The sequence below is a fragment of the Trachurus japonicus genome, chromosome 4 (genome assembly GCF_045865225.1).
Source record: "Trachurus japonicus isolate A0001 chromosome 4, Traja_1.0".
Lineage (NCBI taxonomy): Eukaryota > Metazoa > Chordata > Actinopteri > Carangiformes > Carangidae > Trachurus > Trachurus japonicus.
In genome coordinates, this window is record NC_140910.1 from 2,784,056 (window position 1) to 2,797,132 (window position 13,077).

The 13,077-nt window shown below is 43.8% G+C and overlaps 2 protein-coding genes across 5 annotated transcripts in view; one reads left to right on the top strand and one right to left on the bottom strand.

Annotated features, from left to right (window-relative positions):
- usp24 (ubiquitin specific peptidase 24) overlaps positions 1–8,378 on the bottom strand; it is a 32,904-nt gene extending 24,526 nt beyond the window's left edge. For 2 of the 4 annotated variants that reach the window (XM_085773391.1, XM_085773389.1), the window contains exons 1-9: positions 7,816–8,240; positions 4,546–4,714; positions 3,466–3,533; positions 3,219–3,362; positions 2,765–2,890; positions 2,334–2,369; positions 2,172–2,237; positions 1,070–1,135; positions 707–781 (exon numbers count right to left, since the gene is read on the bottom strand). In XM_085773391.1, the coding sequence (XP_085629517.1) occupies positions 707–781; positions 1,070–1,135; positions 2,172–2,237; positions 2,334–2,369; positions 2,765–2,890; positions 3,219–3,362; positions 3,466–3,533; positions 4,546–4,714; positions 7,816–8,094 (1,029 nt within the window). In that variant the 5' untranslated portion in view covers positions 8,095–8,240. Of the gene's footprint in view, positions 1–706; positions 782–1,069; positions 1,136–2,171; positions 2,238–2,333; positions 2,370–2,764; positions 2,891–3,218; positions 3,363–3,465; positions 3,534–4,545; positions 4,715–7,815 lie in introns of all 4 variants that reach the window. The other 2 variants (XM_085773392.1, XM_085773390.1) reach the window with 2 other exon arrangements.
- Positions 8,379–9,318: 940 nt separating this feature from the next.
- Positions 9,319–12,037, top strand: bloc1s2 (biogenesis of lysosomal organelles complex-1, subunit 2). The gene is made up of 5 exons (XM_085773388.1): positions 9,319–9,558; positions 9,772–9,888; positions 10,037–10,156; positions 10,238–10,342; positions 11,246–12,037. Exons 1-5 carry the CDS (start codon positions 9,393–9,395, stop codon positions 11,275–11,277), a joined length of 540 nt encoding a protein of 179 aa, XP_085629514.1. The 5' UTR covers positions 9,319–9,392; the 3' UTR covers positions 11,278–12,037.
- The last annotated feature ends 1,040 nt before the right edge of the window (positions 12,038–13,077 follow it).

The window sequence follows — 13,077 nt, forward strand, 5'->3', positions numbered from 1 at the left end:
TAAACATGTTGATAAAACAAACAATTTAGTTGTTGTGCACAACGTAGAGCTGCAGCTTCAAATTAACGAGCAGAGTTTTTTTTAATTGCCTGTTTATTCAGCTGGGGCGGTGGTCTATGTGTTTTTCTTTTTATCAATCGATCCGCAGACCACTTATGTGCCGATCACAGATCAACTTTGATCCGTTGCACCACTACTTATAATATTATGATTTCCCTTCTTTAAGTTTTATATTGAGTTAGTAAAACTTAAGTGTGTCACATAACAGATTTGGTTGGAATGCCCTTTAATGGACACGGGACGTAATAATAAGCTGGTAGGTGCATATAATGAGCTAAAAAAAAACACATATTAAAAATTTGAATATAATTTGAATATTTAACATAAGAAGCATTTGAAATTGAATCTGATTTGGGGGGGGGATTGACAGTCCAACTGTGCATACTGTTGATATCAGAAGCAGATCTAAGGGACGTGATTCAAACTGCTATTGTAACTACCTGTGCCCCTGTGTTACGCTTCTCAAAGAAAGCTTGGTTCTATCCCACACCTCAAGTGAAACTGACCAAACAGCAATGTGAACAAATTCCCTCTCTGGCTTCTGACACAAAACATCACCGACTGTCAATCCACAACCATAAATATGTCGCTCAGGTGACTTTAAAAAAAAACTCTAACAGCAGGGAAACTAATGTGCAAAACCTACCTTGTCTTTAAGATCCTTCTCCTCCAGGTTCTGCACATATGTGATCATCTTGTGGATGACCGGATCAAGCATGGGCTGAGGAGAAAAACAACATGAAACTTTGTTGAGACCTGTGGGGGAAAAGTTGGCAACTGCAGCGGCGAAACAATAAGAGGATACGGTGAATAAAAATAGAGTATAAATAAGAATGGAGCACAGGGGTCGCGTAAACAAACAGAACCGATCATTTCAACACCGGAGCGGGTCAGAGAAGAAGGACTTCACACTGAGAGGCCGACAAATACAGGGGGAACAAAGGAAGGACATGAAATCAAATGAGGCTCAGGATGGTACCACTCAGTGTGTGTGTGTGTGTGAGCTCACCTGGACGAGGCTGGAGTTTAGGTATTCTGCACAAACTCCAAGAGGCTGGACCAGAGCTGATACACACTGTGCAGACAGATGAAGGGAAACAGAGCAACTCAGGTATGATGACATGACACAAACTAAACTCTAATAAATATGGATCTATAGTAGCACAGTCTGTATGGCTCATTATAGAAAACATACACAACAACAAACCAACAAACTACCACTGCTCTCACATGAAAATGTTTCCACCAGGGAACAAATTGTGTTTAAACCGATACTGTGTTTTCACTGCTGCATGTGAGCAAAAGATAGGGACATGTAATCAGATGTGTGGGTGAATTTTCCAACACCGGCGCCCAGCTGTCGTTTGTCATTCAGTGCAGCACCGCAGCGGCTTGTTGAATACTTCTCATGTTCCTGCCGTGTTTTTTTCTATCTTCCATCTCTGCTTCTGAGAGCAGCTCCTTCACCTTCCTCCTTTATTAACTCAGAAAACCCTCCCTTTGCACTCCACTTCCTGCTCCAGGCAGCCTAATGAACGGCTCGCCCCTGGGAGTCAGCAGAGGAGGGAAGCACTCCTCCCATTATCTTTTGTTCTTTCACTTTCACATTCCCTCTCTCCTGTGCTTGGAGTGCGCCGGTTATCTGACATCTTACACACTCCGCCGAGCTCTCCCTGCCACCGACGAGCACAACAGCAGTGTAGCAACGCCCCCCCCCACCCTATTAATATGCTAATGGTTAAAGGGGAGGCATGTGTGTGTGTGTGCGCGCACATGCTGAATCAATGGCTATGTACTGCCGTGGTTTCCGGCCAGGTTCCCAGAAGGAGGCATCAGTACAAGGATGCCTCAGAACACGTAACACAACAGAGCATTTCAAGCATCACACAGCGGGAGGATGAGAGTGTGTTTCTGTGTAAGTGCGTATTACTGAGGGAGAGGCATTCAGCACCCTGCAGCTGAGAGCCATGGGGGTAAACATGGTGACCTTTTGCCTGTATAGACTGTCTCTCAATGCATCACCGGGGTGGGAACGATTTCACCACTCTTCAGATCCTCTGGGCCATTTGTCAAGAGGACCAAAAGCTAAATGTGAGGAAGATTAGTCTTACAGCGATCTCGATTTCCTCGGTGTTGAGCTTAGTCTGGATGGCGGTGAATCCTCCCAGCTCTCCAAACTTTAAAAAATAAGCAAAGGAAACATTAGATTCAACTTAAACAACTGGGATTATATGTATATGGAGACCATGCGTGGATAATAACTTGTTACTCACTCGATTCACCAAATCAACCAGCCAGCCATGAGGCTCCTAAAAACACATAATCATGTTTTCAGTGGGTTTAGACACAGCAGTGTATTTAAACTGCAAAATTACTCACAGACATTTCACTATTGTTGTGTGAAACACTCATTGATAAAAAAAACAAAAAAAACATAGCCACACAAAAGCATGCACACACACACCAAGTTTTTTGACAGCTGTTGTGTGTCAGTCACACATGTTCTGCCGAGCGCCTGTGGCTCAGTTACACAACGGCCCTCCAACATGACTAGGAACCGTAAACAAAAGCTAATAAGGAAATGTGTGTATAAATACCAGGATGGCCAAGTGTGTATCTTAATAAACTGGCGCCCGCACACTCCAAAGACACTTCACAGAAATAAAGCAAAAGGAGGAGGAGAAGGAGGAGAAGAGTCCCGTACTTTCTGATAGGTGTTGCTGGGAGAGACAGCGAACATGTTGGCCTCTTCTCCAAACACTTCGGCCCAGTTCCTCTGACAAGCCTTCATCCGATTCTTAAAATGGTACTCGTTATCAGGGTTGAAGGCCTGGACACGACAGACACACACACAGCATAAATACACAGTTATACATAATGTCACATATGTTATTTCCATGTGAGAGAAAACAAACAGTATTTGTTTAAACCTTTTGCACACCGACATGAATTTTCATGCACAGAGAGGCAAGAGATTAATTTTTTGTTGTGATCATCCACCATAAATAACTTATTAAATCATTAGAGGGTTTGATAGATATTTGTTTCCTAAGTGTTCTATTGTTTTCAATGACAATTAACTTGATGAGAAGTTAAAAATATTGACAAATGGAAGGGGATTAAAAAAGGACAAACAGACAGAGTGAGTGAGGACACACCATAGTGAGGACTCCCATCAGGTTGACAGGTACGGGGTCTTGCTTCACCCTCTCTGCAACCAGCTCCACCAGCAACATGAGCATGTTGTAGATCCCCTCGTGGATCTCTGTGCCCCACTTGTGCACGGCGCTGCTCGTCAGCAGCTGTAGGCGGTGAACAGATGGGACGGAGTCGGTGAAAATACACACGTCAATTAATCAGGTGCTAGTACGCAGTCGCTTAGAGCTGCGTTTGTTTGTCGCTCACCTTCTTAAAGGCCTCCGGCATGCAGCGATCCATGAAGCGCTTGCAGTTCTCATCGGCGTCGGCGAGGCCTGGTGACGTTAAGATTTGCATAAACTTGAAGGGGGGGGTAGCGTTGATTAAAGCAGGTACAGACTGAGCCAAGTAACACGAGCGTTCAAAATAACAACATGTGAAAAAAACACCCAACGCTCCAAACAAAACCTGCAACCTGCCACCCACACGGTAACACAGATGGAGCATTTAGCTTAATGCGGACCTGAGACACCAATCACACACTCTCTCACACACACACACAGATCGTCTTCCTCAGGGAGGCCCCGAAGATTCTGGATGATCCCACACACATTCTGACCCCAGAGTCTGAGAGCCTGCCCTCAGGCCGACGGCTCAGAACACCTAGACGCAAATTAAATCAGTACAAAAACTCATTTATTCCCATCTCCATTAAGTTATTGAACAGAAACAAAAGCAATAGCAATTTATGATTCCCTCGCCATGAGTTTCTCTACCTACTCGCTACGATGGTTTTTAACTGTATTCTAACTGCGATGGACGTGTGCAATTAGGGTTGCAAAGGGGCGGAAAACTTCCAGTAAAGTTTTAGAAACTTTCCATGGGAATTATGGGAATATTTGGGAATTTATGGGAATAAACTGGAAATTGGAGGTAATTTAAACAAACTGTATCACATACAAACATAAATGTAAATATTTTGTTTTGTCATAAGCAGACATCCATGCAAAACAATACAATTAAAAAAACATAACATTTCAACAGATTTATTTGTGAGTAGAACTTTATCAAGTGTGCATGTGATTGAGGAATAGCATAGATATTGTATAGTGTTCTTGCATTAAATCTGGTTGTTTTAGCCAAGATTATGCTACAATATATTTTCCCCAACTATATTTAAGTTCCCTGTTCAGGGCCAACCTTCAATTTTGTAAATTTCGGATTTATTCCCATACAGTATATTCCCGTTAATTCCCATGGAAAGTTTCCAACCCTATGTGCAATGCAGTGGCCTGCCGCCCAAGACGAGTTTCCCTTCATGGGACAATAAAGTATACTTTAACTTACCGTGCCGGGCTAGGCAGGTGGACGCGATGAGGCACTTGCCCAGGGACTCCTCTCTCTTGTAGGGTATCGACCAGTGATCGGTGAAGACGCGGCTCTCCAGCTCGTACAGGTTGGTGGTGGGAAACTCCATGCTTCCCCCAGAGCAGTTCCCATTCTCGTCGTTGCTCCTCTGCAACACAAAAATTACAAATAGTGAGTGACTTTATTGAGCACAGCTGGTCTCGCTGTTTTACAATGACACCGCAAATGTCCGCTCTGTCATTCTGGGATAATCTAAAACGGCCTCCGGCGTTGATGAAGTCAGACAGGGTGATGCTTGATTTGTTTCCTCCCTCTGGGAGGGGAGTGATAGCCATCATTTGGAAACTGTGCCCTCTCCTCTCCGATCTGCCCTTCATCCCTGCGTCCCTTCTCTATCCCCTCTCAAGCAGCTTTCAGATCCAGACAGGTGCTTGTTTTTCGAGTACATTACTGTGCGATTGCATCAAAAGAGCCAAAGTCAAGTGTGACGAACACCCAGCTATATGACCTGACTGACGGTGTAGGACTTTTTTTCTGCTGTTATATGTGAACAGGTTAAAATTCAACTCAGTCTGAGCTTTGATATCTTTTACATTTATGATCCAACATACTTCGCTGGGGTTTGGCATTCTGCTGCTGCTGTGAAAACAAAATGGCCAGTGGCACTAATGTCTGTGACTATGTGTGGTGAGAGCAACAGCAGACAAAGGATTTTTGAATTATTTACATCATAAAGTTGTGCACATATTCATGAAGTCGTCTGAATATTCATGACCAAACAACAGAACCTCCCTCTGAAATAACGCTGCCCAGTGAAACGGCTCAGCACACAAAAACATGTCCTTGCAACATACTGAGGACTGTAAGGGTACCATAATAATGCTACTTATGATACTATACATAATAGTCAATGGAGGGCTGACATGCTGTCTTACATAAAGAAACATCTTTAACTATGGCTGAGAGCTGATCATAAATCATCAAAACTATTACAATTCATTTGACCATTTTGCCGGCAGCCACAATGCAGAATAAATATTAATATAGCAAAGTGTAGTTAGGTCAAGTCTTACCATTTTGAATACATCTACACACATTAGCATACATAATGGTCAGTGTGTTTAGTGCATGTTTCACTGCAGCGCATACTGATACAATATAAATTGATGGACTGGACATTAAGAACAGGAGGGAAGGAAGAGGGGGAGGAAGCAACAGAGAAGCATCATATTTCATTCTTTCCCTTTCTAAGAAAATCAGAAATGACAGCTAGATGGATGAGAGAAGGAGAGAGAGAGAGAGAGAGAGAGAGAGAGAGAGAGAGCGAGAGAGAGAGAGAGAGTGGAAGAAAGAGAGAAGGAGCAAGAGAGAGAAAGAATCTGATCTAACAGAGGTCTTGGAAAAAAGGATTAAGAAACATGACATTGCTGAGACAGTTCACTCTTAATTGAGCACCAACTGAATATTTCACAAATCACCATCAAACATGCAGATAAGCAGCGAAGCTCTACGTGTCTCTAGATCCAAAGCCTTTAGGGGAAACGTATAAGTCTAAAAATGCTCAGTATGCACGTGTGTGGTTGCGCAGGACCATGAGGTAACTCAGCGCCACTCTGTTACCATGCACCCTGCAACCCCACTGGAACCCCCTGCAAAAACTGCAATGTGTTTGTGTGTGTCAGAGAGACTACTGGCGCTATATTTAGGAGCATAACATGAGGCCAAAGGCCTGTGACATGCCTCTTAAGGACAAATACAACAGACAGAGGTGGAAAAAGGAGGAATTAAAACACTTTCATCCAAACGTATTCCATATACTGTATGTTTCAGAACTTACACTGCTTTGTGAGAGTGAAACTTTTTAATATGATCTCTGCAAATGTTTAAAAAACATGCATGAGAGGATAAAGTCATTACACTAAAATACTTGCTATTCATTTGACAGGCAGGTTTAGATAAAAAAAAAACAGGTTCAAATTAAACATCTGTAGCATTTGAACATATAGGAGAAAATATGGTATATTGTATTTTAACCACACTCAATGGACTGAGAGTGAGTTGCTTTGAGCTTGATTAGCCTATAACAACACCATTATTAGGATATCATCAAAAATGGGCGTATTGGCTGTAATAAGCTGCAAGTGTGTGCCATTTTCTGTTTTTATACAGAAAATGTCAATGGTGGTCACTCTACATGCACAATTACAGGCTGGTAAAAGGGTTAAAAGGAAGTGGCCAACAGGCATCAAGGCCATGGTGGTTTGTGTGAACCTGCTGAGCTGAACAAGCGCTGCAGCATGTGGCTGAAAAGTCTGAATTTTATGATCAGCAGTCACACAAATGACTTGTGGCTCTCCAGGAAGTCACTGTTGATAGCACCTGCAGGATTCATGGGATGTGGGAGAGCAACAGGTTTGAGGTCATGTTGCTGGAGTGCTGTCGGTCAAAACAATCCGGCCATGTCCTGTCTGTAGCGGTGTTTGTGACTGGCCATGGAGTTTGGTGTAAAAACAACACATGAACACAGTAAACTAGGGACGAAGAGATAGGACCTGCACACCCTGACATCTGTCAAATGACTGTCGAGGGACCGGCGACTGGCCTACAGGTACCTAATACCGACAATCAGTCAGACACAGAGACTTTTAGACAGCCGAGAGACTGTGGCCAGGAGAAAAACCAGAGTGCCCCGGTACAGTGAGGAAATTGCGAAACCACCTCTGAGTCAGGTCCGAGCCGACTGCAGCCTCGGCTCTGAGCACGGTGATGCTGCCAGCTAACGTGGGCTAACCGAGCCAGCCGGCTGTCTGCAGGCGAACCGATCTCCCCGCTATCACAGCTCACCCAGATAAACCTGCGACTGCAGCCTGCAGAGTGATGCCCCGGCGCTGCTCCTCCTGCCCCGGTCACTGGCGGGTTCAACTCCCAACTTACGCTAGCTAACCAAGCTAGCAGCTAGCTAGGTTAGCCTTTAAGTTTAGAAATGCAATTTATCTATCCCCGTTATTTGAGCAGCTGAGCCTCACGTTAGCGGACAGTCCTCCAGCCACCGTGAGCCGGTGACATGCCCTGTTCCGTGGGGACTGGGGGTATTTCTGCGGCTGCTCTGACAGCTCACGTTGTGCTCGCTGCAGGCAGCGCTGAGGCTGCTAAGTTAAGCTAGTTAAATGGGCGAGCCCACTCTCTTTCACTAAGTTACCATCAGCCTTGTTCACCTCCCTCGCTCCCCTGCTCGATGCTGGCTCTTACCTCGCTATCTACCACATCGTGGTATGCGGGCGGAGGGTCAAACCCCCCAGTCCCGGTCCGCCCGCTGTTTTCCCCCTCTCCGCTGGAGCCCAAGCCGGGCGCAGGCCCGCTCTCCATCGGCTCGTATCCATAACCGAGTCCGGGGCTTTCGTTGGTCAGGAGCGCCACTGCCTCGTTGATGTCGTTCTTCGCCAGCCGGAGCGCCTTCCTTATCACGTCGGGGTCCGGGAAGCCCATGCAGAGGAGCGTCGTTATGTGCTGCTCCTCTTCGGTCTCCATTTTCGGGGTGTCTCCGTCTCTCAGACTAATAGTAACGGGGTGTTCGGCACAGCCCTGTAGCTGTGCACGCCGCCATGTTTACAGTCCTCCGCTGCTAGCCTGTCACGATCTGGCCGCCGCTTCTCCTCCACAGCGCCGACACAGGTGTTATGGCGAGTTGTGCTGCCATGAGCAGATGCTCACTTCGGGAGCGCGCACAGCGAAAAGTTACAGATGTGGTTTAATTTCAAAGGTTAATCACTGTTTAACAGCTGTGTCACCTGTTTTTCTTGATCATTAAATATCAACGCATAAATGGTCTTTTCTTTTCAAAGGACAAGATAAAACAAATGAGAAGTTATGCAGACACTAAATCAAAATTATGTAGCCTAATCTCAAAATGTTGATCCGCGAAGCATTAATCTTAATATTTGTATTATGGCCAATCCCTTAGTCTTTTTCCCTTGTTGGAAAACGCTGTAAATGGTTAAAAAAAATGCACCACTGCAGTCATGATGTCTGTAGCCTATGCTAGGAGGTGTGACATTTCAACCTGACAAACCAAAGTAGAGTTTTAACTTGTGGAGTTAAAACTCTACTAGATGAGGTGGGTTGAATGAGGATAATAATGCCAGTATTGCAGTGAAATGTGTAAATTATAAATTCTGTAACGTTCTAACTTTGGCGAATTGCGTTTTTAAAGCTAATATTAATCACCTTTTAAATAAATGATGTTCAGGTACAACAACATTTATGGCTAAAATTGGGAATAAGGACCCCACCCCCCATGATTTAACAACACCCCTCCTACCTGGTCGTAGCTTGCAGTTTACCTGTAGCATTTGTATTAAATATTTCTATTTTCAGCAATAACTGGTTAAAAATACAATAAATTATTACAGTGTGTTACAAATATAAATATAAACAACAGTTTATAAACATTTATTTTATAGACTTTTTGCACTATTTTACTGAAACAAGCTCGTGCCCCCTATTGCAGAAAGAAATGTCAGATTTGTTTTTTATTGTAACCTCAGTGAAGCTGATGTGGCTATTTCCAGGTGATTTTGGTTTTAATTTTGCTTATTTATTTATTTTTTACAACCCATTTCCCCCCTTTTCTTACTTTTCTCGGTTAATGTCATAATTGAATGTAATTTACCCGGCATTGTTAATAAAGTTTTTATACGGCCACAATCTCAGACAACATAAGGGCGTGGCAATGCGCGCGAGTAGGGCTGCTGGTCTGTGGTGGTGGCGGGTGAGCGTCACGTGAACACTCAGCTCATGTGACCGAGGAGACCCGAAACAGGAACAAAATGGCTGCGACTGGAGACGACGCCACTGCAATGGACAGCATCTCCAGGGCACCTCCGACCGCCGCAGCGGCCTCGAACCCGGCCCCGAGCTGCAGCGGTCTCCCCGAAGGCCCGGAGGACGCAGCGGACAGCCCCGCGGCCGTCCCCAGGAAGCCCCACACCAGCAGTGAGATGTGTTTCCATGCAGCTTCCGTAGCCTGCTAATGCTAGTAGCACACAACAACCAGTCAATTATCACCTCAAATCGTGGATTACATTGTGCGACAGTTTCCTTAAATATTTTTTTAAACTTGGCTTTGTAGGTTTTAGCGTTGTGGTTGCATTAGGTGTTGACCTGGGTTAACCAGCAGCGACCTGTGTTGTATTTACCCTCCTTCAGGTGATGGAGGAGTGGAGACAGCAGAGGAGGCTGTGGAGCCTGCAGAGCCTGACATCAACGAGTTGTGCACTGATATGTTTGAAAAAATGGCCATATTCCTGCAAGGAGAACTCACAGGTCTCTTGCCTCATTTGTTTATTGTTCTTTATTGTTCTTTCCCCCCCCACTCACACAGAAATATCTCCTAGATGAGTCATTTCTGATGCTTGTTAACTCATCCTTTTCCTTTCTTTTCTTCTGGTTTCTTTTCATCTTTGCATCTCAGCCACATGCGAGGATTATCGTCTGTTGGAGAACATGAACAAGCTAACCAGCCTGAAATACATGGAAATGAAAGACATCAGCATCAACATTAGCCGTAACCTGCAGGACCTCAACAACAAGTGTGAGTAGGATATCTTGCGTCTGTACAAAAATTCTATATTATTTCTATTACTGTGCCATTGACTCCTGTGTGTTGCTGTAGATGCCAGCCTACAGCCCTACCTGGATCAGATAAATCAGATTGAGGAGCAAGTGTCTGCACTGGAACAAGCTGCTTACAAACTGGATGGATACTCCAAGAAGCTGGGTAAGACATGTAATACACAGAAGTGCAGAGCGAGATCTAACAAAGGCTACCGTTCCTGAGGCTGACCCTTTTGAAGTTCAGCATTCACTGGTATTAGTAAGCTTAAATTTACATTAAAGGGACAACGAGGAGTTTCTATTTGGTTATAAAAAAGTCTCACGTTAATGTGGATGAATCTACGCTACCCACACTTGTTAATGGCTCCATTTTCGATAAATATATCGTTTTGTCTCTATCGTTATTTTGTTATTTTAATTAGTGGCGGTAACGCTGGGCGTGCCGACCAGTGTTTCCTTACTTTCGGTTTCGCGGACGCTGCCCGGCGGGTCATGAGAATAACGCCGCCGAATCGCCGTTTATGGTCGGAACTACGACGGTATGTGATTGTCTTCGAACCTCCGACTTTCATTGTTGATGAATGAAAACATTCTTGGCAAGATGTCCGTCTTGCGCCGGTCCAAGAATTTCACCGTGCGCGTGGAGGCTCATGGTAAATGTAGTATGAGAACACTTCGCTTTCCAAAACTCCTTGTTGTCCCTTTAAATAAATGTCTTATGAATCTACTTTTAGTATAACTGGAATTCCACAGTATGTCTCCTGTATCGTCTCGTGTTTCTCTGTCACTGAAGAAAATTTGTGCTTGACAGTGGAAACATCATGGTCTCATTATTTGTGTGCTGGCTATTGATTTTGGAATGTGAGCTCCAATCCAATAATGGTTCGGCCACATTTATCAGATCTAATTGCAAAGCATTATAGAGTCTGCCAGCAGATGGCGCTGCAGTGCAACAGATAATTCTTTACATTTCAGGCTACAAAGGCAGCTAAACATGACCTGTTTGTGTTGCATTTGGACTTCAATTAAAGAGTGATTAAGAACCTTACTCTCTTCATCTTCACAGAGGCCAGATTCAAAAAACTCGAGAAGCGATGATGGATGGAAAGGCAGACTGAGAGTTACGGTGCCTTCTACCCTTCTTTCACCCTGCCTTGCCTTACTCTCTCCTTGCCAGCGGAGCCAGGAGCTGCGGGCAGGATGTGAACTGAGACTGAAACAACAAACAGTCCGAGCCACATTGACACTTAGAATCGACCAAGGAGGAAGCAGCTGAAGGCACATGAATTAGTACTGCAGTGCTTGGCTTAGGTTTTACCCCCGGTTAACAGTTTTTGGCAGCAGTCGTGCAGCCAAGTGTGCAGTGTATATCCATGTTCTTTTGCAGATACACTTTATATTAAATAAATCTGCCTAATGACCTGCATATCCCAACTGAATGGTGGAATCAGAGTGTGCCAGTACTATGTAGGTATAATATACATGATGAAGCATGCTCATAGATTTGTTGTACTACTGTCCTAGCCCTCACTGAGCATTACAGGCAACCAACTTCCTGAAAGCTGGAATTTGAGTTAATAATAGTAGCATGACATCTACTTTGGGAAACTGTATTTTTTATTGCTACAGATTTGTTTTCCTGGGCAGTGTGAACAGCAGCACATTCTGTTAAAAGTTAATGAGTTTGTTACGTTAAAGGCTATAGCACATCTCAAAGTCACACTAGCTTTGTATAGTGAGTTTTATGTTTGTAATTTTAAAAGATTAATGTTAAATATGGATGGATGATGATATGTATTTTTAGATATTGACTCTGACGACTTGAGGTTGTTCAGAATAAATGTTGATTTGCACATCATGGTACGACTGTTTCCTTAAAATGAACCCACCACTGACAGCAGATGGCAGACCTGCACCATCATAAAGGAGAAGATGATGTCTATATTGTATGTCTCTGACCCACTGAAAGATTTCTGTTTCATCCCTCTGAAAGGAAAAAGTAAGAGGGAGAAAAAGCTGAGACACATAGCAATTAAAAACAAAAGGTTAATGCATTGCCAGTGGTGTATGTGCTGCCCCCTGCCTCTTTTGTTTCCTCCTCTATATTGGCTGATCCAGAGCTCTTCTTGCCATCAGCAATAGATTATCTAAACTGATAGGACTACTCTCCTGAGTGTGTGTGCATGGGTTACTCTGTGTTAGTTCAACCACATGCACGCTTGTCTATGTATGTGTGTTTGTGTAAAAGCTAATCTAAAACAGGTCTCTGTCATTAGTCCAGTTGAGGCCCCGGCACAGAGGGAGCTCATTATTCATACTGTAACATTATTTACTGTTGCACTGTGATCCTTCCATCTCTCTCTTTCCCTGCCTTGTTCCAGGGCCCTGGGGCATAAATTCCGCTCCCAAAGGCTCTAAAATCAGGCCTATTAAATGATTTTGGGTTGTTTTTGTAAAGCTAAATTTGAGTGCCAGGAGGCAGTCAAGCATGGAGGAAAAGGTAACATAGTAATCATAGGTAAAGCGTTCTCATATTTTTCAGTTTGGGGAGTATTACAAAACAGGAGGACCATGCTGTAGCTGTGGAAACCTTTTATATTTTGCTCTGAATGTGGGATGGAAAGTAAAGACAGGATTTGTAATTGTAACACCACTGATACTGCAAAGAAATTAAGAAAACCCATGTAAACTGGCCATCCCAATTCTACAGCCTCTCCACTCCCTACCACCAATGATTCATATTTTTTAAAAGAAAGGCCTGTTATTCTAAGGTGTTGCCTATATAGAAAGGGAAGCAGCGAAACAAAAGACATATACATCAAAATGACGTAGCTCGTTGGGTTTAATGTATTTACAATTAGATGGGATTAGGTAAGAATGATCGTCATATTATTTATC